The 25,266-nt window shown below is 50.6% G+C and overlaps 2 protein-coding genes across 4 annotated transcripts; both read right to left on the reverse strand.

The window, feature by feature from the left end:
- Positions 1-5,786: 5,786 nt before the first annotated feature.
- On the reverse strand, positions 5,787-9,353 carry GPAA1 (glycosylphosphatidylinositol anchor attachment 1). 3 transcript variants are annotated; one of them, XM_008069996.2, is made up of 12 exons: positions 9,135-9,353; positions 8,685-8,864; positions 8,492-8,603; positions 8,147-8,294; positions 7,968-8,069; positions 7,674-7,870; positions 7,398-7,594; positions 7,132-7,285; positions 6,869-6,964; positions 6,525-6,715; positions 6,266-6,436; positions 5,787-6,127 (listed from the first exon to the last, which is right to left on the reverse strand). In XM_008069996.2, exons 1-12 carry the CDS (start codon positions 9,206-9,208, stop codon positions 5,884-5,886), a joined length of 1,866 nt encoding a protein of 621 aa, XP_008068187.1. In that variant the 5' UTR covers positions 9,209-9,353; the 3' UTR covers positions 5,787-5,883. The 3 variants fall into 3 exon arrangements, with proteins under 3 accessions (XP_008068187.1, XP_021574219.1, XP_021574220.1); XM_021718544.1 differs by having other exon boundaries at positions 5,787-6,436; XM_021718545.1 differs by lacking the exon at positions 8,685-8,864 and having other exon boundaries at positions 9,135-9,253.
- A 1,179-nt stretch (positions 9,354-10,532) lies between these two features.
- EXOSC4 (exosome component 4) lies at positions 10,533-13,371 on the reverse strand. The gene is made up of 3 exons (XM_008069997.1): positions 13,112-13,371; positions 11,042-11,248; positions 10,533-10,942 (listed from the first exon to the last, which is right to left on the reverse strand). Exons 1-3 carry the CDS (start codon positions 13,280-13,282, stop codon positions 10,583-10,585), a joined length of 738 nt encoding a protein of 245 aa, XP_008068188.1. The 5' UTR covers positions 13,283-13,371; the 3' UTR covers positions 10,533-10,582.
- Between the last annotated feature and the right edge of the window lie 11,895 nt (positions 13,372-25,266).

Consider the following 25,266-nt stretch of genomic DNA (forward strand, 5'->3'; position numbering starts at 1 on the left):
TGAGCGTGTCACTGCACTAGACTCTGCCTCAAAAAAAAAAAAAAAAATTCGGATAGTTAATCACAGACTGTAGACTGGGAACCCTGTCTTCATTTGATAAGGTTTTATTAGGCACACACTATGCCCAGAAACAGGTGCAGGGGGCATGGGCAGGATAGCCAAAGATTCCTTAAGAAACTATTGTCAGTCACTAGCAAAAATAGAGGACTTCTGAAATTTTGTACACTCCTCAACCGATAAAAGCAAGAAAAAACTAGCTAAAATTGTCGGAATCAACTTTTTCAGAACTATGGAGATTAATCAAAGGTTTTCAGCATCCCGGGGTGTGTTTATTCAAGAAAACAGGTGAATATCATTAAGAACATCTAACTACCCTGTTCCAATTCTGCTCTCCAACTAGTGGTAGGTACTCTTGGAAGTAACAGTCCACATTCCTGGTATTGGAGGGAGCAGAATGACATTATTCAAGGGAAACTGTCCTTATTTAACTTGTCTGACCAACTGCTTTTCCCTGAGGCTGTTTGTGGAAGGCAATTAGAGGCTTGCCTCTAGAGTGTTTTAAGTTAACAGCCTGAGGTAATGGGTAATGGCTAGGGCAAACAATAGACTACACAAAAAGCTTTTTTTTTTTAATATTTTAAATTTTTTTTTTTTTTTGAGTTGGAGTCTCACTCTGTCGCCCAGCCTGGAGTGCAGTGGCCGCTCCTAGCTACCGCAGCCTCGACCTGCTGGGCTCCGGCGATCCTTCTGCCTCAGCCTTCCAAGTAGCTGGAACTACAGGCACGGGCTACCATGCCCGGCTAATTTTTGATTTATTGTAGAGTTGAGGTCTCGCCAAGTTGCCCAGGCAGGGCTCAGGCAATCCACTCACGTCAGTCTCCCAAAGGCGCGGGATTACAGACTGAACCACTGAGCCCGGCTTTTTTTTTTTTTTGAGTTGGAGTCTCACTCTGTCACCCAGACTGGAGTGCAGTGACCACTGTAGTCTCCACCTGCTGGGCTCTGGCGATCCTTCCGCCTCAGCCTTCCAAGTAGCTGAAACTAGTAGCTGAAACTACAGGCGCGTGCCACCATACCCGGCTAATTTTTTTGATTTATTGTAGAGATGAGGTCTCGCCAAGTTGCCCAGGCGGGTCTCAAATCCCCGGGTTCAGGCAATCCACTCACCTCAGCCTCCCAAAGTGCGGGATTACAGGCTGAGCCACCGAGCCCGGCTCACAAAAAGCTTAAAAGGAAGACCAAGGGAATGAGATCTCTACGGGGCTGTGAAAAGCCCAAAGTTTTTACAGGAATATGGGTCACATACATAAGTAGGACTGTGGATATACTCAGAAAATACCTGAAAAATCCCTAAACTCTCACCTCTGGCTGGCCTTGAGGTCAGAGGAAAGAAATCTTGAGCAGAGGAAAGTCTGAGGAAGAGAATTTTTTTTTTTTTGAGTCCCAGTCTCTCTCTGTCACCCAAGCTGGAGTGCAGTAGCATGCTGCTCATGGCCACCACAGCCTTGACCTCGGTCAGGTGATCCTTCCGCCTCAGTCTTCCAAGTAGCTGGAACCACAGGCATGCGCCATCACACCTGACTAATTTTTTGATTTATTGTAGAGACGAGGTCTCCCCATGTTGCTCAGGCTGAGCTCAGGCAATCCTCTCACCTCCACCTCCCAAAGTGCTGGGATTACAGGCATGAGCCACCGTGCCTGGCCTGAGAAATTTTTTAAAAAGAAAATGATCAGGGCCTCTGAGACCTGTGAGACACTATTAAGTATACCAACATACACATAATGGCAAGAGCAGAGGAAAGAGAAAGGAGAAGAAAGAATACTTAGGCTGGATGCAGTGGCTCATGCCTGTAATCTCAGCACTTTGGGAGGTGAAGGTGAGAGGATTGCCTGAACCCAGGGGTTCGAGACCAGCCTGGGCAACATGGTATGACCTCGTCTCTACAATAAATCACAAAATTAACTGAGCGTGGTGGCATACACCTGTGGTTCCAGCTACTTGGAAGGCTGAGGTGGAAGGGTTGCCTGATTTCAGCAGGTTGAGGCTGCAGCGGTTTTGAGTGTGCCACTGCACTCCAGCCTGGGTGACAGAGTGAGACTTATATTCAAAAAAAAAAAAAATTAAAAATCTAAATAAATGTAATGACATCCAGTGTTGATGGACTAGAAGACTTAACATTTCTAAGATGGCAGTACTCTCCAATGCAATTCCTATCAAAATTTCAATTTTTGCAAAATTGAATGAGCTGATCCTAAAATTCATATGGAAGCCGGGTGCGGTGGCTCATGTTGCGGTGGCTCATGCCTGTAATCATAGCACTTTGGGAGGTGGTGGTGAGAAGATTGCCTGAGCATAGGGGTTCTGAAACCAACCTGTGCAACTTGGCGAGACCTCGTTTCTACACTAAATCAAGAAAAATTAGCTGAGTGTGGTGGCGCACGTCTGTAGTTCCAGCTACTTGAAAGGCTGAGGTGGAAGAATCACCTGAACCCAACAGGCTGCTGTGGCCATGGGCATGCCACTGCACTCCAGCCTGGGTGACTGATAGAGTGAGACTCCAACTCAAAAAATAAAAATAAAAACCCATAAAAGTCTTAGAAGAAAACAGAGATATACATCTTTGTGACCCTGAATTAGAAAACGGTTTCTGACACCAACAGCACAAGCAACAACAGGTACCACTAACAAATTGAATTTCTTCAAAATTAAAAACTTCTGTGCATCAAAGAACATTATCCAAAAAGTGAAAATGGCTGGGCGTCATGACTCAGACATCTGTGATCCCAGTATTTTGGGAGGCCAAGGTGGAAGGGTCACTTGAGGCCATGAGGAATTCAAGACCAGCCTGGGTAACATAGCAAGACCTTGTCTCTATTAAAAAACAATAAAAACAACAACAAAAACACAGATTGCCAATAATCACATGAAAAGATGCTGAATTTCATTAATCATTAGGGAAATGCAAATCAAAACCACAATGAGATGCCACTTCACACCACTAGGATGGCTGTAATCTTCAAGGTAGACATTTACAAGGTCGTGGAGAAATTGGAACCCTCATATATTGCTCATGGGAATGTAAAATGGAGCAGCTGCTTCAGAAAATGTTTGGCATTTTGTCACAGTGTTAAACACAGAGTTACCATATGATCTGGTAGTTCACCCCTAGGTATATACCCAAGGAAAATGAAAACATGTCCACACAAAAACTTGTACAGGAACTAAAAAAAAAATTTTTTTTTTGAGTTGGAGTCTCACTCTGTTGCCTGGCCTACATGAATGTTAATAGCATTACTCATAATAGCCAAAACTGGAAACCCCAATGTCCTTCAACTGATGAATATGTAAACAAATGTAGTATGCCCATACAATGAAACATTATTCAGCCATAAAAAGGAATGAAGTAGCTGGGTGCGGTAGCTCATGCCTATAATCTCAGCACTTTGGGAGACCTAGGTGAGAGAAATGCCTGAACCCACAAGAGTTTGAGACCAGCCTGGACAACTTGATGAGACCTCAGCTCTACAGTAAATCAAAAAATTAGCCAGGCATGGTGGCACACGCCTGTAGTTCCAGCTACTTGGAAGACTAAGGCGGAAGGATCGCTTGAGCCCAGCAGGTCGAAGCTGAGGTGGCCGTAAGAGTGCCACTGCACTCCAGCCTGGGTGACAGAGTGAGACTCCCAACTCAAATAATAATAATAATAATGTATTGACACATGTTCAGACCTCAAAAACATTATGCTAAGTGAAAAAGCCAGTCACAAAACAGTACATATGTATGATTCCATCCATATGAACATCCAGAGTAAGTATATCTATAGAGGCAGAGAGTAGATTAATGGTGCCAAGGACTGGGGGAGAAGAGGAATTGGAATGACTGATAATGGGTACTTGTTGGGGGGCAACGAAAGTCTTCTGCAGAGTCAGGTAGGAGTTGGCCAGAAGTTTGAGTTTATCCTGTGGGCAATGGGCATTTCCTGAAGGGTTTTACACTCAGCTTGGTGTAATAGATGTGGCTGCTGGATAGGCACTGAAAAGACAACTGTGGCCCGGAAGCAGCAAAAGAGCTGAGACAGATGACCACGCAGTGGAGACAGAAGAATGTGAACCTGTTAGAAATATCAGGGAAGGAGAAATGTGGAGCGGAGCTCATGTCAAAAATGGGGTTCTGTGACATTAGTGAAAATCAGAACAGAAATGGTGCTTCCCTAACAAAGCAGCTTTGTCATTCTCATGGTTCCCTTTCAACACTTGTGTAAAGACAGGGAGAATTCGCATGGATGTGCTCAAAATACGAGATGTCTTTTAGCTTCCCCCTTCCCCACTTATATGTATGTATTTTCATGATTTATGCTTTACATGACTGCCAGAGTCCACTTAAAAATAGTTGAGGCCAAAGCCCAGCTAAAATGCCTGGAGGGGGATTTTTATATCACAAGTCAGTTCACAAAGACAAAAGGAACAAGAGACCGCAACAGAATTATAGTCTTGGAAGACAGGAGGCCCCACAGACAAGTCTCCTCTGCCTGACTTCTCAGGGGAAAACCCCATGCGATGCCCAACTGGGAGGTGCTACTAAAGATACTGACAGGTGGGGGACACCAGAAGGGCTGGGGTGGGGTCTGTAGGCCTCTACCCAGCTGCAGAAAAAGTATTCATCAGAGAATGTGACCAGAAGTTCCAACTGTGGAGATGACTGGGCTGAAGACAGGCAAGTTAATGATGAGGCTTCTAGTCACAATGGAGTCCCCCATACTCCCTTGCCCCCATTGGACACAATGTTGAACAAAGAACACATTACTCCACCCAACAGGGATCAGTATTTCCTCTGGAGAGATCCCAGAGAGCACCCTCAGGGGAGCTCACCAGTTGATCCCCTCACTGTGGCACCCAATCAACAAGCCCACCCCCCATGCCAGGGGTCCAATGTCAAGGGGAGCTTCCATGGGAAGACAAGCCCAATGGCAGAGGCAGTGGAGCCTAGAGGGTGGGGCATGGGGGAGGGTACACTCCTTGGGACCTCCCAGACCACACCCCATGCAGGGATGCCATACTGAAAGGACACTGGCCCTCTCAGTTGATTCTAATAGATCCTTTGGCTTCTCCAGGCAGAGCAGTTCTGACTCCATTCCTGACCAAGGCACCTATGCCTTCCTATAACCAGAGATCTCTCGGACTGCAGCACCAAGGTCTCTGACATTGTCCTGGTATCACCAAAAAGTCACATTTTGCTTTTTCCTTTTTTCCAGAATGGACACTGGTCTGTCCAGCGTCATGCAGGGGTCTTAGCACAATAACCTGCTTCTTTCTGTGTTGGCCTATCAGTGCCCTTCACCTTTAGGGCTTTTGTTCCCCATGGCCTCCCTGTTGTACCTCAAGCCTCTTCTGCAGGGCTCTGGTCCCAGCTCCAGCCCCTTGGCCTCCTCAGCCCTAGCAGTAAAGATGGTGTCATATGGACTCTAGGTGCCTCAGCTCCCATTGGGTCCTTTAGCCAACATGTTTTCTCCTCCCCAGTACCATGCTCAGCACACCAATGGACAGAAGTACACAAATTCCCCTGAACCTCAACAGCATCCTCCAGGACCCCTCCAGGGTCTACAATTGCCCATTCCCCAGAGGCCAAATCCCAGGGCCGTTGGGTCCAGTGTATACCTGAGCTCTCCTCCCAGGGGTGAAGTAGCAGGGTTCCCATCCCTTCCAGCAGCGTCCTGGCTGGCAGGGATGGTACCAGGGCAATGCCAAGCCTTGTAGTCCCACATGGACAGTGGACCAGGAGCACAAACAGCAGCTAAAACAGACATTTGTTTATTTCCCAGAAGGAGGCAGAATGGGGTGTTTGAGGAGTCCCTGTCCCAGGCAGCATGCTCTGGAATGCAGATCTCACTTCCAGAAAAGCACATTCCAGAAGAGCAGCCAGCAGGGGTAAAGGCCCAGGGCCAACAGTGGGAAGAGCAGGGCGCCGTAGGTGTAGTGCTCCAGCACACCCTGGGCCAGTGCCGTCAGGAAGAGCTGCCAGCCCTCGGCCAGTGACAGTGGTGCCTCCTGCAGCTCCCGCCAAAGGAACAGGCTGCCCAGGAGTGTGGCTGCTGGGCTTGTCAACACCAGCAGGGCAGCATAGAGAGGCCTGGATGGAGGAACAACATCAGTGTAGGCTCCATGGTAGGAGTATAGGCACCAAGTGGGAGAAAGGGATATTGAATGAGGGCGGGCTCTATGATGCAGACACAGGCACTGGGACAAGTGGGGACTGACCAGCACATACCGGGGCCCATGAGGCTTGGTGACTGCAGCAGTGGGCACCATAGTGGCAGCCAGCAGAAATCCCAGTGAGAAGTTGGTGAGGGCAATGCAGCCCAGCTGTAGTGCTAGGTAGATCAGGGCCACCAGCTTCAGTGCCATCCAGCCCCTGTCTGGGGCCTGTGGGCTCACCACCCTGCAAGGCAAAGGGCTCAGAGGCAGCCTAGGGGCTGCCTGCGTGTCCAGGGAGTCCCTACCCCCTCCTGCACAGCCCAGCCTCTCACCAGTGGGTGCTGTGGGGAAGGGCCAGGCCAGCTGCATAAATCGCCAGCAGTGTCAGCACCACTGCCTCAGCCTCAGCCACTGGGAAGTGCTGGGTGGCCACATGTTGGCCGAGCACAGGCAGGATGTAGAGGGCCACTCCCATGGCCTGAGAGATCAGCAGAGGTGCTACAAGCGAGGTCAGCCCCACACCCTGCAGGGCACACAGGCTCTTGGATATGGGCCTGGGAACCAGAGGATTTCCAAGGATCCCACCACCACCCTACCAGCTGAGACTAAGTAGCAACAGTAAGTACCAGTCAGGACCCTTTAAGCCAACCCCAACAACAGAAGGGGGTGCCATCACCTGTGCTGGGGGGTGGAGGGCACTAGGTCCAGAGCCCCCCCCAGTCTCCTCTAGGCCCACTCCAGCCTCATGCAGCTGCATCCACAGTTCTAGAGCGTGGCCCAGTCAAGGACCCTGACAAGAGTTGTGATGGGATCTAACAGTAGGGGACCCAGGGTTCACCCCCACCCCCCATCCCTGGAGCAAGATGGAAGATTCTCCCCAGCCTAGAGTTGAGAGGACCTGAAGCTGGTAACAAATGTACAGCAAGGGGTGGAGGATATCTTGAGACCAAGGACTAGGAGTAAGAAGCCGGCGGCAGGCATGTAGAGGCCAATGGAGACGAAGCGGGAGAGGGCGGGGAGCAGGTAGAGGAAGAAGGATTGGTGCAGACGCTCCAGGAGGTGGTTGAGCTTGCGGAACATACCCTCCAAGGTCCTGTTGGGTGTGCAGCAGAGTCACGGTCAGCCAGATCCCCCCAGACCACCCCTACCCCACCCCAGTTGGAAGCTGCCCTGCACATGGAAAGAGGGGACCAGATGCTACTTACTTGCCCACAGCCACCAGGTCATACTTGTATTGGCGGAAGCTATTGATGCCACGCAGGGTTAAGGCCTCCACACGGTAGCGTAGGAAGAGGCCATGGGGTCCATGAGGGCGGCCAGAGGCCTGCCGCAAAACCATGAGCAGCAGTGTCTGCAGGCCTTGCAGTGGTCCATCCAGAGATGTCCAGTCCTGGGACTGCAGCTTTAGAGGCACGGGGACAGGATCAGATAATCCCCCTTATAGGCCCTGTGCCCATCAGCCCTCGAGCAGGCAGCCCCACCTTGCCCTGCAGTGTGCACAGTAGCCCCCCTTTCTGGCAGAAGGTCTGGAAGAGGTTGAGCAGGTCAAGGTTGGGCAGCTGCCCGTTGAGCCCCTCCACAGCCACGTCGAGGCTGGTGACCACATCACTACTCAGTTCCAGGGCCACAGCGGCCTGAATAGCCCCAGCCCGGCCCTGCAGGGGGGATGACTGAATTCCTGTAGGGACAAGTGAATGAGTACTAATGGCTGCAGGGGGAGGGGGAATTTAGTGAGAACAGTGACTCAGAGACTAAGGCAGGACAAGAGCACCTACCAGTGACGTTGACATCGTGGTAGGCTTCAAGCCAAGCTTCGGTACCCAGAAGATCATGTTCTGTCACCAGGAAGATGATATCTTTGGCCCAGTAAATCTGCCCTGGTGGCCAGAAACAGAATCAGTAGGGCCTGTGGCACTGGTCAGACCCTCCCTGGCCAGCAGCCCCTGAGCCTTACCCCGAAAGTGGGCAGCTAGTGCCAGCAGCAGCCCCACAGCCTGGTTGTTGGTGGAGTCAGAACTGCAGGGCACGGTGAGCACGAGGGACTCTGTGCTGGCAGCACGAGGAGCCCGCAGGATGCCGTATACGTTGGTGCCTGACACCATCTGCATGTAGATTGGTTTGGGGAAGCCTCAGCATAACCCTGTGGTAAGGGTCTTAAATCCTCCTCTTTTCCTGACCCACCCGCCAGGGATTTTCCTCTGAATTTCCTGGTCCCATGAAACCCCCCAACATGATTCCCAGCCTAGGGCCCCTCTCCAAGGTGCTTCTTGGTCCCAGGCACACCCCACTCCCACAGTACATAGCGTTCGTGGGTCTCATCTGGGAAGGGCAGTTGCCGGGAGAAACTCTGCGTGTAGACCTCCAGCCCTACTGACTGCATCGTCCGTTCTAGCCAGGCCACAGGCAGAGCCCTGGAGACACAGAGAGCTTCTGAGCAAAGATCCCTGGCTTTGGTTACCACTGCTTCTCATCTCCACTGCTCTGCCGCTCACCCCGACTTCCTGCGGTGGGCAGCGAAGTCCCTCGCAAAGCCCCGGGCGCGGTCTCCGCCCACAAACTGCTCCTCTACCATGGTGGAGCCCATGGCGTTCTCCGACATGTACGTGCGCTGGGTTAGCGGTGGGAAAGCCAGCGCCAAGAACCAGGTGATGCCCGCCACGTAGCTCAGCACGCTGTGTGAGAAAGGACAGAGGAGGCATCGGAGCGTCAGCGGCACTAGGGACGACGACCTGTGGCTTCAGCCTCCACACCAGGGGTCCGGGCATCAGGAGGCCGGACCGGAAAGCTGAGCCCCGGCCTGATACCCTGAGTGATGCCAGCGGACAAGAGGGAACCGGCGCTAGCATCCAGAGGGGCCTTGGCCCCGGCCCCAGCCCTGTGAATGGGGACCCCGCGCGGGGCCACAGGCAGCTCGAGCCCAGGACACTCGGCCTCGCCCTCACCAGAGCGGCGCGTTGAGGCGCAGCACGAGGCGGGCAAGCGCGCGCCGGCGCACCGGGTCTGACAAGAGGCCCATGGCGGGACGGGGCGGCTCCGGGACCCCTATCCCGCCGCCAGCGACGGCCGGCAAGACCGCGCACAACCCCTGTCAGACCCGCAGCCCGGCGCCTGTATGCCTTTCCGGTTCCAGCGGCCCTCGCGTCGGCGCGCATGCCCAGAGCCTAAGTCGTCCCTCGTACCGCCGGCGCGCATGCTCAGAGAGGCCAGCCCGCGGGTGGGCGGTGCTGATGAAGCCGGCAGGACTCAGGACCCGGTTTCGGAGTCTGCACTGAGCGGCCTCAGAGAGAGTCGGGCCGACGGTGCACCTCGTCTAAGGAGCGCAGTGGAGATGCCCGACCTCGGGAAGGCTAGTTGGGGGCAGCGAGAAAACCTCGGCTGTAAGACTCGCAAGAGTCAGAGAAGGTGACGCCCAGTTCAGGTGGGTGAAAAGCCGGATGCGGCGATCAGAGCACGGATGCCAAGTGAGACTGTGAATGACTGTGGAGCACTGGAAGAACCATTCCTATGGATGTCAGGCACCGAAAATGACAGTGAGCGTCCAGGTAGAGTCACAGCGTGAGCCCAGCACCGAGGTTTTCAGGATCAGAAGATGATTGCAGGGAAGATGCTAATCGCACTACTGGCCAAAACCGGCTTCAGTGGAACTGGGTTACATGCAGTAGAAAGTGGGGAGCATACTGCTCCTGTCCAGGCCAAGAGGTCCCTGGGATATTGCGGGGGCGGGGTGGGGGGAAACAGCCTGTAGGTCCAGGCTGCAGGAGCTGGTGGTCAGGGCTCAGGCAGGTCTGAGGGTAGGAGGTGACTGAAGAGGGTACAGTGGTGGGACATAGAGAAGGGTCAGAGCTGAGGGGAGAAGACCCTAGGTGAGAACAGGTGTCTGTTGTACTTTTAGAGCCCAAAACAGCAGGAAAGGCCCAAGGGGTTCCAACCCATAGTCCAGAAGATGTGGGACACGGCCCATCACATTTCTGTGGTGGGTACTCATAGCCAAGCTGAGTATCTCCCTCAGCCCTTGTGTTCAGGGCCCTGTTTGTGCTGGGGTGAGCATAAAAAACTCCTCAGTCTAACATCCTGGCTCATATTGCCAGGCTTCCCACTGCCCCCGCGGCTATCTTGAGCCCTTCCTGGCACATGCTGCTCTTTCCACCCATGGACTTGCCCGCCCCAACCCTCTACTCCATCTTCCTCTTAAGGGTTTGAATCCTGAGGCTACACAGAGATATGCAGCTCATGTGTGGGGTAGGGTCCCTGGTCACTCCTAAGAGTCAGCACTGGGCCAGGCTCTGCAGGGCTACACATCACTCTGAAGTGCTGCGGGTTGATCGAAGTACAGTGAGAAGTGTGTGAGCAGAGAAGCATGGCTTTATTCTGGACATGGGTGGCTAGGTACTCAGTCCCCTAGCAAGATAGAGGCCTCACGTACATGCTGCCGGACCACACGGTCTAATAAGGTGTGCACACCTTGGGCAGCCTGAGCAGCAGCCTCTAACACGTGCTCCAGGTGGTCCTCATGAAGCCTGGCATCCATCTCAAGCAAAGCAATCTGGCCTGAGGCTGGCAGCAAGGCCAAGGCCAGCTGGGGGCCTCCAGCTGCTTCCTCCACATGGCTGAGGTCTGCCAGAGCTGTGCCATCCACAAAGCCAGCTGAGCACGCACATACAAAGTCTCGCATGGGTATCCCAGCATCAAGCACTGCCAGTGTAGCTGCATTCACACAAGCCGCATAGGTTCCACCATCTGCCTGCAGCACCTGCAGGGACCCCCCCAGGGCATCAATCAGTCCATTAGACTCCATCCCCACCCTCTGTCACACCCTCCCCTTCCCAGGATGGGGCTGCAACCTGCTCACCTGTACATAGATATCAATCTGGGAGCGTGGGTGCAGTTGTGTGAGGATAGCTGCCTCAAAGGTCTGGCGAAGCTGCAGGCCCATCTCACAGGACTTGCGGTCTCCATGTGGCCGCCGCTTGCGCTCACCTGTGCTGAAGGTCGCTGAGCTATACTGACAGTTCACCAGCGCCCGGTCAGGCAGGGCCCGAGCTCGGGAACCTCGGATCTGGAAGAGGAAGGACACATGAGCCAGGCCCACTCCTTCCAGCCCATACTCCCCAAACCTCTGTGGCTCCACTTCACCTGGAAAACAGAGACCAAGGGAGGCCAGTCTCTAAGTCACCATCACCTCTCCCATGCGGTTTTTGTTTTTTTGAGTTGGAGTCTCTGTCGCCCAGGATAGAGTGCAATGACACGTTCACAGTGACCCCAACCTCGACCTGCTGGACTCAGGCGCTCTTCTGCTGCAGTCTTCCAAGTAGCTGGAACTACATGTGTACACCACCATGCCTGGCTATTTTTTTTTTAGTTGGAGTTTCACTCCGTTGCTCAGTCACCCAAGCGTCGACCTGCTGGGCTCAGGCGATCCTTCTGCCTCAGCCTTCCAAGTAGCCAGAACTACAGGCACGTGCTACCACACCTGGCTAATTTTTGATTTATTGTAAAGATGTCTTGCCAAGTTACCTGGGCTGGTCTCAAACCCGCGGGCTCAGGCAATCCACTCGCTTTGGCCTCCCAAAGTGCTGCGTTTACAGGCTGAGCCACTGAGCCCAGCCTTGGTTAATTTTTGTTTTATTGTAGAGATGAGGTCTCGCCATGTTGCCCAGGTTGGTCTCGAACCCATGGGCTGAGGCAATCCTCTCGCCTCCACTTCCCAAAGTGCTGGGATTACAGGCGTGAGCCACCACACCTGGCTTTCCCATGCATTTTTTAAAAGGTATTTATTTATTTATTTTTATTTTTTATTTTTTTGAGTTGGAGTCTCACTCTGTCACCCAGACTGGAGTGCAGTGGCCGCTCCCGGCCACCGCAGCCTCGACCTGCTGGGGTCCAGCGATCCTTCCGTCTCAGCCTTCTGAGTATCTGAAATTACAGGCATGTGCTACCATGCCCGGTTGATTTTTTGATTTATTGTAGAGATGAGGTCTTGCCAAATTGCCCAGGTGGGTCTCGAACCCGCAGGCTCAGGCAGTCCACTCACCTCAGCCTCCCAAAGTGCGGGATTACAGGCTGAGCCACCAAGCCCGGCTTCTCATGCATTTTTTTAACTGGCTTCCTTATTCCCATCCTTGTCCCATTCCCCCCCATGTTTACAAACATCAAGTCTGATTCTGTCTCACCTACACACTCACAAACTGCTTAACGTTCTATTATGTGTGAAGTAAAACCCAAAATCCTTGCCCTGGTCTTCAAAACAGAGTCCTCACCTACCCAGAAACCCTCAGCCTTATTAGAATTATCCCCCCACCAGCAATCTCTCTGCTCTGTAGAAGTGCTATGCTTGTTTTCACTCGTGGTCTCTGCTCTCCTGATTCTCTTTGCCTTGAAAGCAGAGTTTCCACACTCATGCACTAAGCAGTTTGTCATTGCCTGCCCTGGCCAGGCACTATACAGCAGGGGAAATACAGCAATAAAGCCAGTTTTATTTAACGGCCCTCTCCTCAGGGAGCTTGTGTACCAGTGGGAAAACAAAGATGAAAGTGATTAAGTAAAACTGACGTCTGAAATGGTTAGTGCAGACAGGCAAGTGTTTATTGTAGAGAGAGGTTTTGCCACGTGGATAAGGTGGTCTGGGGAGGAGTTTTCTGGACCGTCATGACGTCGGAGTAGAGAGCTAAGAGGTGTGGGAGAGTGCCCAGCAGGCTAAGGAGCCGCCAAGAGAGAGGGCACAGGGGCAGTGGCTGATGAGAAAAGCAGGACCATCCGAGTGAGAAGCGACACTGAGCATCTGATGCATAAAGCGAGGCGCACCGGCCGTTATCCCCCAATCCTCTGCTCAGCCCTGCGGCCCCGCCATTCGCGCAGTTCCCGCCGCCAAGCGATTCCGCCTCCCGCCCCGGAAGTCGCTGGCTCGCGCACGCCCACTTGCCTCGTGCGGCCCGTAGACCACCGCCAGCGCCTTGGTATTGCCCTGCTCGATGTAGGCCGAGCCGTCAGCTTGCGCAAACACGCCCATCCGTGCCTGGATCTTGCGCAGCTCGCCGGCGCGCCTCCCGTCCACTCGGTAGCCCTGGTCTGACAAAAGCTCTAGCCCCGCCATGCCGCCTAGCCGCAAGCCCTGCTCTCCGCTTTCAAAGAACTACAACTCCCAGCGACCCCGACCCTCTGGCATCCGTTTCCGGCGGTCCGTGCACCACTTCCGGTCCCGGGGAACTGCGGTGGCCCGCAGGCCCCGACCTCCCAGAATTCACATTTTCTGAAGCTCCGCCCCTATCTCCAGTTCTAGGGCGCTCCCGCGGCGTTGTAGGAAAGTGCCAGGCTTGGATCCCGGCTTATTGGAGCTGTTTCAATTCCCAGAGGTGGAGACCTGCCAAGAGTTGAATTCCTTGGCTGCGCCCGCGCACCCTCAAGCCCAGCCGCACGCAGCCCTGGCGCAGCCGGCTCGCTTCTGCTTCTTCTGATCCTCTAAGGTCTCTGCCCTGGGAGTGCTGGAGAGAAAGCCGGTCGTAGATGCATTCGTTCTCCCAACCTGAGACGTTTTCTGTCCTCTTGCTTAATTTTTAAAAATTTTGTCCGAGTCTCACTCTGTCGCCCAGGGCAGTGGCACGATCACGGCTACCACCGCCTCGACCTGCTGGACTCAGGCGATCCTTCCGCCTCAGCTTCCCCAGTAGATGAGACTACAGGGACGCGCCATCAAGCCTGGCTAATTTTTTAAAAATTATATGGTAGAGTCGAGGTCTCACCATATTGCTCAGGCTGGTCTCGAACTCTTGGGCTCAGGCAATCCTCTCGCCTTGACCTCCCAAAGTGATGGGATTACAGGCATGAGCCACCGCATCCGGCGCCTCTTGCTTTTTACCGTCTAGTACTTATGTTTATCAATTTTACAAAATAGACGCAGCCGGGCTTGGTGGCTCAGCCTGTAATCCCGCACTTTGGGAGGCTGAGGTGAGTGGATTGCCTGAGCCTCTGGATTCGAGACCCGCCTGGGCAACGAGACCTCTTCTCTACAGTAAATCAAAAAATCAGCCAGGCATGGTAGCACATGCCTGTAATTCCGGCTCCTCGGAAGGCTGAGGCGGAAGGATCGCCGGAGCCCAGCAGGTGGAGGCTGCGGTGGCCGGGAGCGGCCACTGCACTCCAGTCTGGGCGACAGAGTGAGACTCCAACTCAAAAAAAAAAAAATAGACGCGATTCTTTGTTATACCTACCTATATGATCATATTCTTGGTAGAGCAGTTTTAACTTTACTCAATTCTCTTGGTTCTACCCGCACTTTCCCCTCATCTACCTTAAACTAGTAAATGTTTTCTTCGTGATTTTCTTCAAACTCATCTGATTACATGCAGTGTACGTGTACAGCTATCCAGAGGCTTTGGGATTCTATTTTGAAAAATAGGATCATTTCATACACATCATTTTTTACTTTAAAAAGGTCTTATAAAATGCCTCCAAATAAGGGCCAGGAGCAGTGGCTCACACCTATAATCCCAGCACTTTGGGAGGCCGAGCCAAGAGGATTGCTTGAGCCCAGGAGTTTGAGGCCAACTTGGGCAACATAGCCAGATCTCGGCTCTTAAAAGAAAAAAAAAAAAAAATCAACCGGGCGTGGTAGCACATGCCTGTAATTCCGGCTACTTGGAAGGCTGAGACGGGAAGGATCGCCGGAGCCCAGCAGGTGAGACTGCGGTGACTGGGAGCGGCCACTGCACTCCAGTCTGGGCAACAGAGTGAGACTCCAACTCAAAAAAAAAAAAAAAAAAGCAAACAAACAAAAACCTCCAAATAATCCTGCAGAACTCTCAATAATTTTTTGTTGGCTGCTTGTTACCCATGGATTGAGTGTGCCAGGATGTATTCCCACCAATGCTCTGTGCTGGACAGTCAGCGTATGTCCATGGGCTTATATTTGGGGAGTGGAAGCCCAGGAGTAGAGTTTCTGGGCAAAGGCTATGAGAGCCGAGTTCCTTTTTCCCTCCTTAACAACAATAAGTTATGATTTTAAGAATTAGGGCCGAATGCGGTGGTTCACGTCTATAATCCCAGCACTTTGGAAGGCTGAGGTGAGAGAATTGCCTGAGCCCATGGGTTCGAGACCAGCCTGGGCAACTTGGTGAGACTTAATCTCTACAATAAATAAAAAAATTAGCTGGATATGGTCGTAGGTGCCTATAGTTCCAGCTACTTGGAAGGCTGAGATGGAAGGATCACCTGAGCCCAGCAGGTTGAGGCTGCGGTGACTGTGTGTGTGCCCCTGCACTCCAGACTGGGCGGCAAAGTGAGACTCCAACTAAAAAAAAAAAAAAAAAAATTAGGCCAGATGCAGTGACTCATGCCTGTAATCCCAGCAGAGGTGAGAGGATTGTCTGGGCCCGGGGGTTTGAGACCAGCTTGGGCAACTTGGCAAGACCTCATCTCTACAATTATAAAAACAAGCAGGGCTTGGTAGCTCAGCCTGTAATCCCGCGCCTTTGGGAGGTTGAGGTGAGTGGATTGCCTGAGCCCTCAGGTTCGAGACCCGCCTGGGCAACTCGGCGAGACCTCATCTCTACAATAAATCAAAAACTAGCCAGATGTGGTAGCACGCACCTGTAGTTCCAGCTACTTGGGAGGCTGAGGTGGAAGGATCGCTGGAGCCCAGCAAGTCGAGGCTGTGGTGGCCGGGAGTGGCCACTGCACTCCGGGAGTGGCCACTGCACTCCAGTCTGGGCGACAGAGTGAGACTCCAACTCAATAAATAAATAAATAAATAAATAAATAAAAATAAAATAAAAACATGTGGCGTGGTGGCACATGCCTGTAGTTCTAACTACCTGGAAGCCTGAGGCAGAAGGATCACCTGAGCCTGGGAGGTAGAGACTACAGTAGCCATGAGCATGCCACCAAGTAAGCATGCCACAGAGTAAGACTCCGACTCAAAAAAAAAAAAAAAAATTAACTTTGCCAGCCAGCAGAGTGTTACTGGCATTTTGATAGTCTCCTAATTTCTGGTCCTGGTATATTCCAGCCTCTCTTGTCACTCCTGTTAATGGAAAAACTGAACTCTTGTAAAATATTTATTATTTTTGAGACAGTCTTGCTCTGTTGACCAGGCTGAAGTGCAGTGGCTCAATCATAGCCCTGCAGTGTGGAATTTCTAGGCTCAAGCAATCCTCTTGCCTCAACCTGCTGAGTAGCTGGGTTTATGGGTGTGAACCACTATGTTTGGCCTATGTAAAATATTTTAAAGAGGTTTATTCTGAGCAAGTATGAGTGACCATGGCTCAGTGAACACAATCTCAGGACGTCCTGAGAAGATGTGCCCGAGGCAGTCAGATGACAGTTTGGCTTTATACATCTTAGGGAGGCAGGAGTTAAAGTCAAAGTTATAAATCAATACATGAAAGGTGTACATTGGTTCAGCCCCAAGAGCGGGGTATGTTGAAGCAGGGGCTTACAAATTATAGGTGGATTCAGAGATTCTTTAATTTGCAGTTGCCTAAAAATTTGGAATCGACAGAAAGGAATGTTTTAAGTTAAGGCAGTCTGTTAATCAGTACATGCACTGGATCAGAGTGACCTTTAGAGATGTGGGACTTAAAACTTGCCTTGCAGCCGGGCTCGGTGGCTCAGCCTGTAATCCCGCGCCTTTGGGACCCTGAGGGTTCGAGACCCGCCTGGGCAATTTGGCGAGACCTCATCTCTACAATAAATCATAAAAATTAGCTGGGCATGGTAGCGCGCGCCTGTAGTTCCAGCTACTCAGAAGTCTGAGGTGGAAGGATCGCCGGAGCCCAGCAGGTCGAGGCTGCGGTGGCCGGAAGTGTGCCACTGCACTCCAGTCTGGGCGACAGAGTGAGACTCCAACTCAAAAAAAAAAAAAAACTTACCTTGCATGGTCTCAGGTCCTACTCATAATTTGGTATCTTATTGTCAGAGTCCATTTTGTTAGTCTGATTATCTCTATTTTAACATCAATGGTGACAAGTTGTGTCTAAACTCCAAAACAGAACGGGATACAATGAGGCATGTCTCGCTTTCATTCCATGGCCCAGAACTCAGTTTTTCAGATTTCTCTTGTATCTCCTTGATTAAGAGAGAGTCCATTCAGTTGGTTAGTGAGGGCTTGTTAGGTTAAAATCTGTATCTATTGGGAGGAAGAGGTGAGAGGACTGCTTGAGTCCAGGGGTTTGAGGCCAACCTGGGCAACTTGGCAAGACCTCATCTTTATAATAAATAAAAAAGTTAGCTAGATGTGGTGGCATTCACCTGTGGTTCCAGCTACTTGGAAGGCTGAGGTGGAAGGGTTGCCTGAGCCCAGCAGGCTGAGGCTACAGTGGCCATGAGTATACCACTGCACTCCAACCTGGGCAACAGAATGAGACTCTGACTCCAAAAAAAAAAAAAAATCTCCCTATATATATACCAGCAGGGCCTCCAAATATTAGGTCAGATCCACCAGGGTGGGGTTATGCGATCCAGTGATATGTGAAAGATGCAAAGAATTACACAGAAATCAGATTAGAAAATATAATTTATAGCCGGGCTCAATGGCTCAGCATGTAATCCCGCGCCTTTGGGAGGCTGAGGTGAGTGGATTGCCTGAGCCCGCGGGTTCAAGACCTGCCGGGGCAGGCGAGACCTCATCTCTACAATAAATCAAAAAATTAGCCGGGCCTGGTAGCGCGCGCCTGTAATTCCAGCTACTCGGAAGGCTGAGGCAGAAGGATCGCTGGATTCCAGCAGGTCGAGGCTGCGGTGGTCTGGAGCGGCCACTGCACTCCGCTGGGTGACAGAGTGAGACTCCAACTCAAAAAAAAAAACCAAAAAGAAAATATAATTTATTTAGTAAGTAAATGAGAGAGAGAGAGAGGTTCCTTCACCTCCCCGAGGAAGGAGAGGGGCCCAAAACTTAGGAAACATGGCGGAGGCCATAGCTCAAAGAGCCACACCAGAATCCAGTTAACCAATAGCAAATGACTACTTCAGGTTGACTGTTTTTAATCATTGCCCTTGATGGGGGCTGGTCATTAAGGTGGTTGGATGGTGGTCTACTGTACGTCATCACGAAGGAGCAGGTAAGTGCAGGTATTGATGTCAGGTGATGGACAGCAGGCAGATGGGTAGGTTAGTCACAAGATTGCAGCCATGGTGATGGAGTCTGTTTGTGTCATGAAGGACTGATTAGGTTAACTTGGGTCTTAGGAATGGAGGCAAATACTTGAAATAGAAAAGCTAATTAATAGCTGGGCGTAGTGGCTCATACTTGTAATCCCAGCACTTTGGGAGGCAGAGGTGAGAGGACTGCCTGAGCCCAGGGATTCGAGACCAGTCTGGGCAACTTGGCAAAACCTCGACTCTACAATAAATCAAAAAATTAGGCATGCTGGCTCTTGCCTGTGGTTCCAGCTACTTGGAAGGCTGAGGCTACTTAGATCGCCTGAACCCAGCAGGTTGAGGCTGTGGTGGCCCTGAGTTTGCCACTGCACTCCAACCTGGAGTGAGACTCCAATTAAAAAAAAAATGCAGCTCATTGGCTATATTAATTCCATGTTGTGTTCTTTCAGGGCTTAAGATTTTTTTTTTTCCTGAGACAGGGTCTCACTTTCACCCAGGCTGGATTACGTGGTGCATCATAGCTCACTGCAGCCTTGAACTCCTGGACTCAAGCGATCCACCTGATCCAGCTTCCTAAATAGCTGGGACTACAGGCTAATTTAATTTTTTGTAGAGATGAGGTCTCATTATGTTGTTCCAGGGTGATCTTGAACTCCTGACCTCAAGCGATCCTCCCAAAGTGCTGGGATTACAGGTGGGAGCCACCGCACCAACCAAGGTTTAATTTTTAGTTTACAGTCCAGACAATGTATCTACAGGAAGGAAAAACGAGGGAGACTTTCTTTCCAGGTACTTCCTGTCTCCAGTACCTGTTTCCAAGTGGTCAATGTCACCTGCAGGGAGCTCATTTCTCCCCTCCCCGTTATTCAGCCCCTCCCCTGTGCTTAGGAAACCATGTCTCACATTTCAAGTTTGAAAATGAACCCAGTGGGTTGCAATATTGACTTAGAGGAGAGGTGACACTGAGGGGTCATAGGAAGGTGACTGGGCCTATGTCCCAGCATGGTCCACATTTGGCACCTCTCAGGTTCTCTTGTGCCCTCCTATTACATCGACTTCCATACTGCAATTGGGCCTCCTTTTTCCCTTTGAGAATGTAGATTCCCTCACCCTTTCCAGAAAGGGTTTGTGTGTCTATCTCTTGTTACATGAACTTAGTGGCTTCAAATAACAAAAATAATTCTATTATTATTATTATTTTTATTTTTTGAGTTGGAGTCTCACTCCGTTGCCCAGACTGGAGTGCAGTGGCCGCTCCCGGCCACCACAGCCTCGACCTGCTGGGCTCCGGCGATCCTTCCACCTCAGCCTTCCAAGGAGCTGGAACTACAGGCGTGCGCTACCACGCCTGGCTGATTTTTTGATTTATTGTAAGATGAGGTCTCGCCAAGTTGTCCAGGTGAGTTTCGAACCCGCGGGCTCAGGCAATCCACTCACCTCAGCCTCTCAAGGCGCGGGATTATGGGCTGAGCCACCGAGCCTGGCTATTTTTATTTTTTGAGTCGCCCAAGCTGGAGTGCAGTGGCATGTTCACGGTTACCATTGCTAGGCTCAGACAATCCTTCCACCTCAGCCTTCCAAGTAGCTGGAACTATATACTCGCACCACCATGCCCAGCTAATTTTTTTTTCTTTTTTTTTTTTTGAGTCGGAGTCTCACTCTGTTGCCCAGGCTGGAGTGGCACACTCACAGCCACCCCAGCGTCAACTTGTTGGACTCAGGCAATCCTTCTGCCGCAGCCTTCCAAGTAGCTGGAACTATAGGCACCTGCTACCATGCCCAGCTAATTTTTTTATTTATTGTAGAGATAAGGTCTCACCGTGTTGCCCAGGCTGGTCTTGCTCAGGCAATTCTCTCACCTTGACCTCCAAAAGTGCTGGTATTACAGAATTGAGCCTCCGCACCCAGCCTAACTTTTTGATTTATTGTAGAGACGAGTTCTTGCCTAGTTGCCCAGACTGGTCTCAAGCCCACAGGCTCAGGCAATCCTCTCACCTCGGCCTCCCAAAGTGCTGGGATTATAGGCATGAGCCACCGTGCCCAGCCCTAAATCATATTATTATCTCTTGCAATTCTGGGGGTCGTCTAGGCCCTGCTAGGTAGTTTGTACTTAAGATCTTTCCTGTGGTTGTTGCCAGATGATGGCTGGGGCTGGAGTCATCCTGAAGGCTTTCGCTCTATGTCTTTGGTGGCTGATGCCAACTGCTGGCTAGGACCTCATCTACAGTTGTCAGCACACTCACACATGACTTCTCCATTCAGTCAGGGCTTTTTTACAGTATAGAAGCTGGGTTCCAAGGTTTGCCTCCCAAGACAACAGGTATGTCCATGGTATTTTTTATGACCTAGCCTCAGAAGTCACATAGTGTCACTTCTGCCAGACTCTATGGGTTAAGGGGAGGGTACAGGGACTCCACCCTTCAGTCAATGTTACAATGTAAGAAGAGAGGGTGGGCTAGGAAAATACAGTGCTATAGGGGCCCAAGTTTAACAGTTCCAGCATTCCCTCTCCAAGGTGATTATGAACTCCTGAAAGACTGGGCATGAGAGTTAGTGAGCAAGCCACAGCCCTGTTGCTACAGCTAGTCTGAGGCCATGATGGGTCACCATACTCTGCCACTAACCACCCTCTATTCCCCGCCCTCTGATCTGCAGCTGTACTGAATTGCTTACTGGTGGATCAACTCAGGCCACCTCACAGTGGTCTGGGCTCTTACTATCTCTGTTCTGTTTTTTTTTCTTTTTTGGGGTTGGAATCTCACTCTGTCACCCAAGCTGGAGTGCAATGGCACACTCATGGACACCCCAGCGTCAACCTGCTGGGCTCCTGTGATCCTCCTGCCTCAGCCTTCCAAGTAGCCAGAACTACAGGCGTGTGCTACCACACCTGGCTAATTTTTGAGTTATTGTAGAGACAAGGTCTCACCATGTTGCCCGGGCTGGTCTCGAACACGAGGGCTCAGGCAATCCACTTGCCTCAGCCTCCCGAAGTGCTGGTATTACAGGCTGAGTCACTGAGCCTGGCCTGTCCCTGTTCTTATTGGGTTGGAGTTGTAATACCCATTGTCAGTCCTTACCATATGTGGAAAGACTAAAAATCCAGTGAGCTTTGTAGATCCCCTGCCCTGTTGTGTTGCATTGGCCTTAACAACTTAGGATAATTAGAATGATGCTGGTCTTCAGCCTAAGGAGTCCAAAGTGGGCTACTGGTGGCTGCTACTTCAAGATCAGTGGAACCCTTGCAATATCCCCTAGTGGAAGTATTCCCCACCTCCAGGAACTAGGGCCTCCAACCAGGCAGTATCAGGTTTAGGATATGGGGCCACTTCTACCTCACACTCTTGGTTCTCTCATCCTGGTATTCTAGGTGTGGAGCACACACATGGGTGGTCCAGGTGTAGGGGGCCTAAAGCTTATACAAATTTGGAGCTGTATTGGGGATCCCCAAGCCAGCCAAATTCAATGGTTTGCTAGTAGGACTCACAGGACTCAGCATAGAATTACTCTCACAGCGTAGATTTATTACAGAGAAAGAATATAAATCAGAATCAGCTAAGGGAAAAGGCTCATGGGGTGAAGTCCAAAGGAAATCAGGCACAAGATTATGGTGGACTCCAGGAGACAAATTTGATTCCCCAGCAACATGTTGGGGCAACATGTGTGAGATGCTTATCTATCAGGGTACTCAGTGCCCAGGGTACTTATGGAGGGCTGGTTGCATATGCACTCTGTCAAGCATGTGCCCAAATTCCAGAAGGAATGCAGATGTTCAGCATAAGCTGTATTTGTACAAACAGTCTAGGCCTAGCAAGTCACGCTTATCAGGGAGTAGGGGGATCCTTCTGAACACCAAGTTCCCAGACGCCAGTCAATGTTGCAAGCTTGCTTTTGAAGAAGAGTACCTTGGGCCTTCTGTTTTTGTTTTTTTGGGGTTTTTTTGAGTTGGAGTTTCACTGTGTCACCCAGACTGGAGTGCAGTGGCACGCTCCCGGCCACCGCAGCCTCGACCTGCTGGGCTCCAGCGATCCTTCCGCCTCAGCCTTCCAAGTAGCTGGAACTACAGGAGCACGCTAGCACACCCGGCTAATTTTTTGATTTATTGTAGCGACAAGGTCTCGTCAAGTTGCCCAGGCGGGTCTCGAACCCGCGGGCTCAGACCATCCACTCACCTCAGCCTCCCAAGGTGCGGGATTACAGGCTGAGCCACCGAGCCCGGCTATTTTAAATTTTAATAAATTTCTTTTTAAAAAATTTTAGACTTGTGTACATGTGAGGATTTGCTACATAAGTAAATTTTGTGCAGGTGAGATTTGGGCTTCTAGTGAGCCCTCTCTCCCCTAATAGTGAAAATGGTACCCACTGGGTGTTTTTGTGCATCTTTTTTTTTTTTTTTTGAGTTGGAGTCTCACTCTGTCACCCAGACTGGAGTGCAGTGGCCACTCCCGGCCACCGCAGCCTCGACCTGCTGGGCTCCGGCGATCCTTCCGCTCAGGCTTCCGAGTAGCTGGAACTACAGGCGCACGCTACCACGCCCGGCTAGTTTTTGATTTATTGTAGAGATGAGGTCTTGCCAAGTTCCGCAGGTGGGTCTTGAACCTGTGGCCTCAGGCAATCCACTCACCTCAGCCTCCCAAAGGCGTGGGATTACAGGCTGAGCCACCAAGCCCAGCTAGGGTTTTCTTGCTTGTTACTAATCTTAGACACTCTTTGAGTTGATGACACTCATTAGCCAATTTCATCAGCTTGTCGTGACATGTAGCTGGGGGAGGTGAGTGTGTTTCTGGAAGCCATTTCCACAGAATGACTAGCAATAGCATAACTATACAGGAAGTGACTGTTCCCACTAAACCCAAACTAAATGTTCCCCTAACTCAACCTCCTTACAGGTGGACCCCATAATGCCTCCTCTAGTTCCATGTAGCAGGGGAGAAGGTGACCGAGAGCAGGTTGGGGGGAAGAGACAGTCTTAGCTGATTGTAGTTGAAATATTTTACTTTTGCAAATTTTAAGAAATACATGACTGTGTGAATACTTTGCTGGGGCTCCAACATGGAAGCAGCTGTGGGAGTGAGGGGCTTGGAGTTGATCCCTATGACTTCATAGTGAACCTGTCCCTGGAGCTCTGACTCCTTAGGGCAGCACAGATACATCCCACCAGACAGAGTCCCACCCTGAAAGGGGTTCACATCCAGCTGGCAGTGTGGCAGGGCCTTCAACAGAGGGTGCCACCATTCAATCAGACTGACAGGAATTTAGGAAGACCATTGAGGGTATAGGCAGGAAGGGCAAAGTCCTGTCCAGAGTAGGTGTCATTTCTGGGAAGAACAAGTCACTGCTCCCTCTAGGTGGGAGGGAACTGAGGTTCTTGGTCTCTGCAACTACAGGTAGAACTTTCAGCAGTGGCAGTAGGGCCACACAAAACTACCATCCCTGCCACCATGGTTACTCTGTTCATGGACCTTTGTATAGGGTAAGCTTTGGAAAGTCCAGAATCTGAGTCTCTTCAAAGGCACTTACTTTTGCCTGTTCTTCATCCTGTTTAAAAGTCACACTATCCTGAAATCAGTATATCAAAGTGATAACTGTGCTCCCATGTTTACAGCAGTGCTATTCAAAATAGCAAAGATATGGAGTCAACCTAAGTATCCATCAGCAGATGAGTGAATGATAAAAGTGTGGTATAGACACAATGGAATACTATTTGGCTACAAAAAAGAATGAAACCCTATCAGTTGTGGCCACATGGATATAACTGGAGGTCATTATGTTGAGCGAAATAAGCCAGATATAGATGGACAAATACAGCATGTTCTCAGTCATATATGGGAGCTAAAAAAGTGGATCTCATGGAGGCAGAGAGTAGAATGATAGACACCAGAGGCTTGGAAGGGTGTATGTTGGGGAGAGGAAGATGAAGAGAGTTTGGTTAATGGGTACACATATACAGGTAGATGGGAATAAGTTCTAATGTTCAATAGTACAGTAGGATGACTATAGTTATTTTATTTTATTTATTTAGTTTAACTTAATTTAATTTAATTTAATTTTATGAGTTGGAGTCTCACTCTGTCACCCAGGCTGGAGTGTAATGGTACGCTCACAGCCACCAAAGCCTCAACCTCTTGCTGGGCTCTGGTGATTCTTCTGCCTCAGCCTTCCAAGTAGCTGAAACTACAGGCACAGGCCACCATGCCCAGCTAGTCTTTTTTATTTATTTATTGTAGAAACGAGGTCTCACCAAGTTGCCCAGACTGGTCTCAAATCCCTGGGCTCAGGCAATCCTCTCGCCTCGGCCTCCCAAAGTGCTGGGATTACAGGTTTGAGCCACCGTGCGTGGCCTAACTATAGTTAACAATAATGTACTGAGTATTTTAATATAGCTAGAAGAGAGGATCTGAAATGTTCCTAACACATAGAAAGAATAAATACTCGAGGAGACCCTAAGTACCCTGATTACATGCTATGTGCATATAACAAAATATTATGAAAGGGCATAACATGGAGTTAATATAGGCGAAGAGCAGCCATTTTAACACTGTCTAGTTATCATGTCTTTGTAGCAGTTCACTTTACTTTACCCTCTAATCACTAGCCAAGGACAGAACTGGTTTCTCAGAGGTAGCTATTGATAATTGTTTTACAACTCCCTCCCCCAGCTTGTTTTGTACTAATTATCTTTTCTATTTCAAGTATTTGCCTCCACCCCTAAGACCCAAGTTAACCTAATCAGCCCTTCATGACATTCATGACACAGACAGTCCCCATCACCATGGCAGCAATCATGTAACTAGTTCACCCATCTGCCTGTTGTCCATCACCTGCCGTTAGTACCCACGCTTACCTCTCTTTCTTGATGACGTGGCGCAGATGAGACACCCAATCACCTTAACGACCTTCCCTCCATCAAAGGAAAAGTTTAAATACATTCGACTTTGGCCAGGCTCGGTGGCTCAGCCTGTAATCCCAGCACTTTGGGAGACCGAG

This window comes from Carlito syrichta, unplaced genomic scaffold, assembly GCF_000164805.1.
Source record: "Carlito syrichta isolate Samal-C Ts95f unplaced genomic scaffold, Tarsius_syrichta-2.0.1 Scaffold312719, whole genome shotgun sequence".
NCBI lineage: Eukaryota > Metazoa > Chordata > Mammalia > Primates > Tarsiidae > Carlito > Carlito syrichta.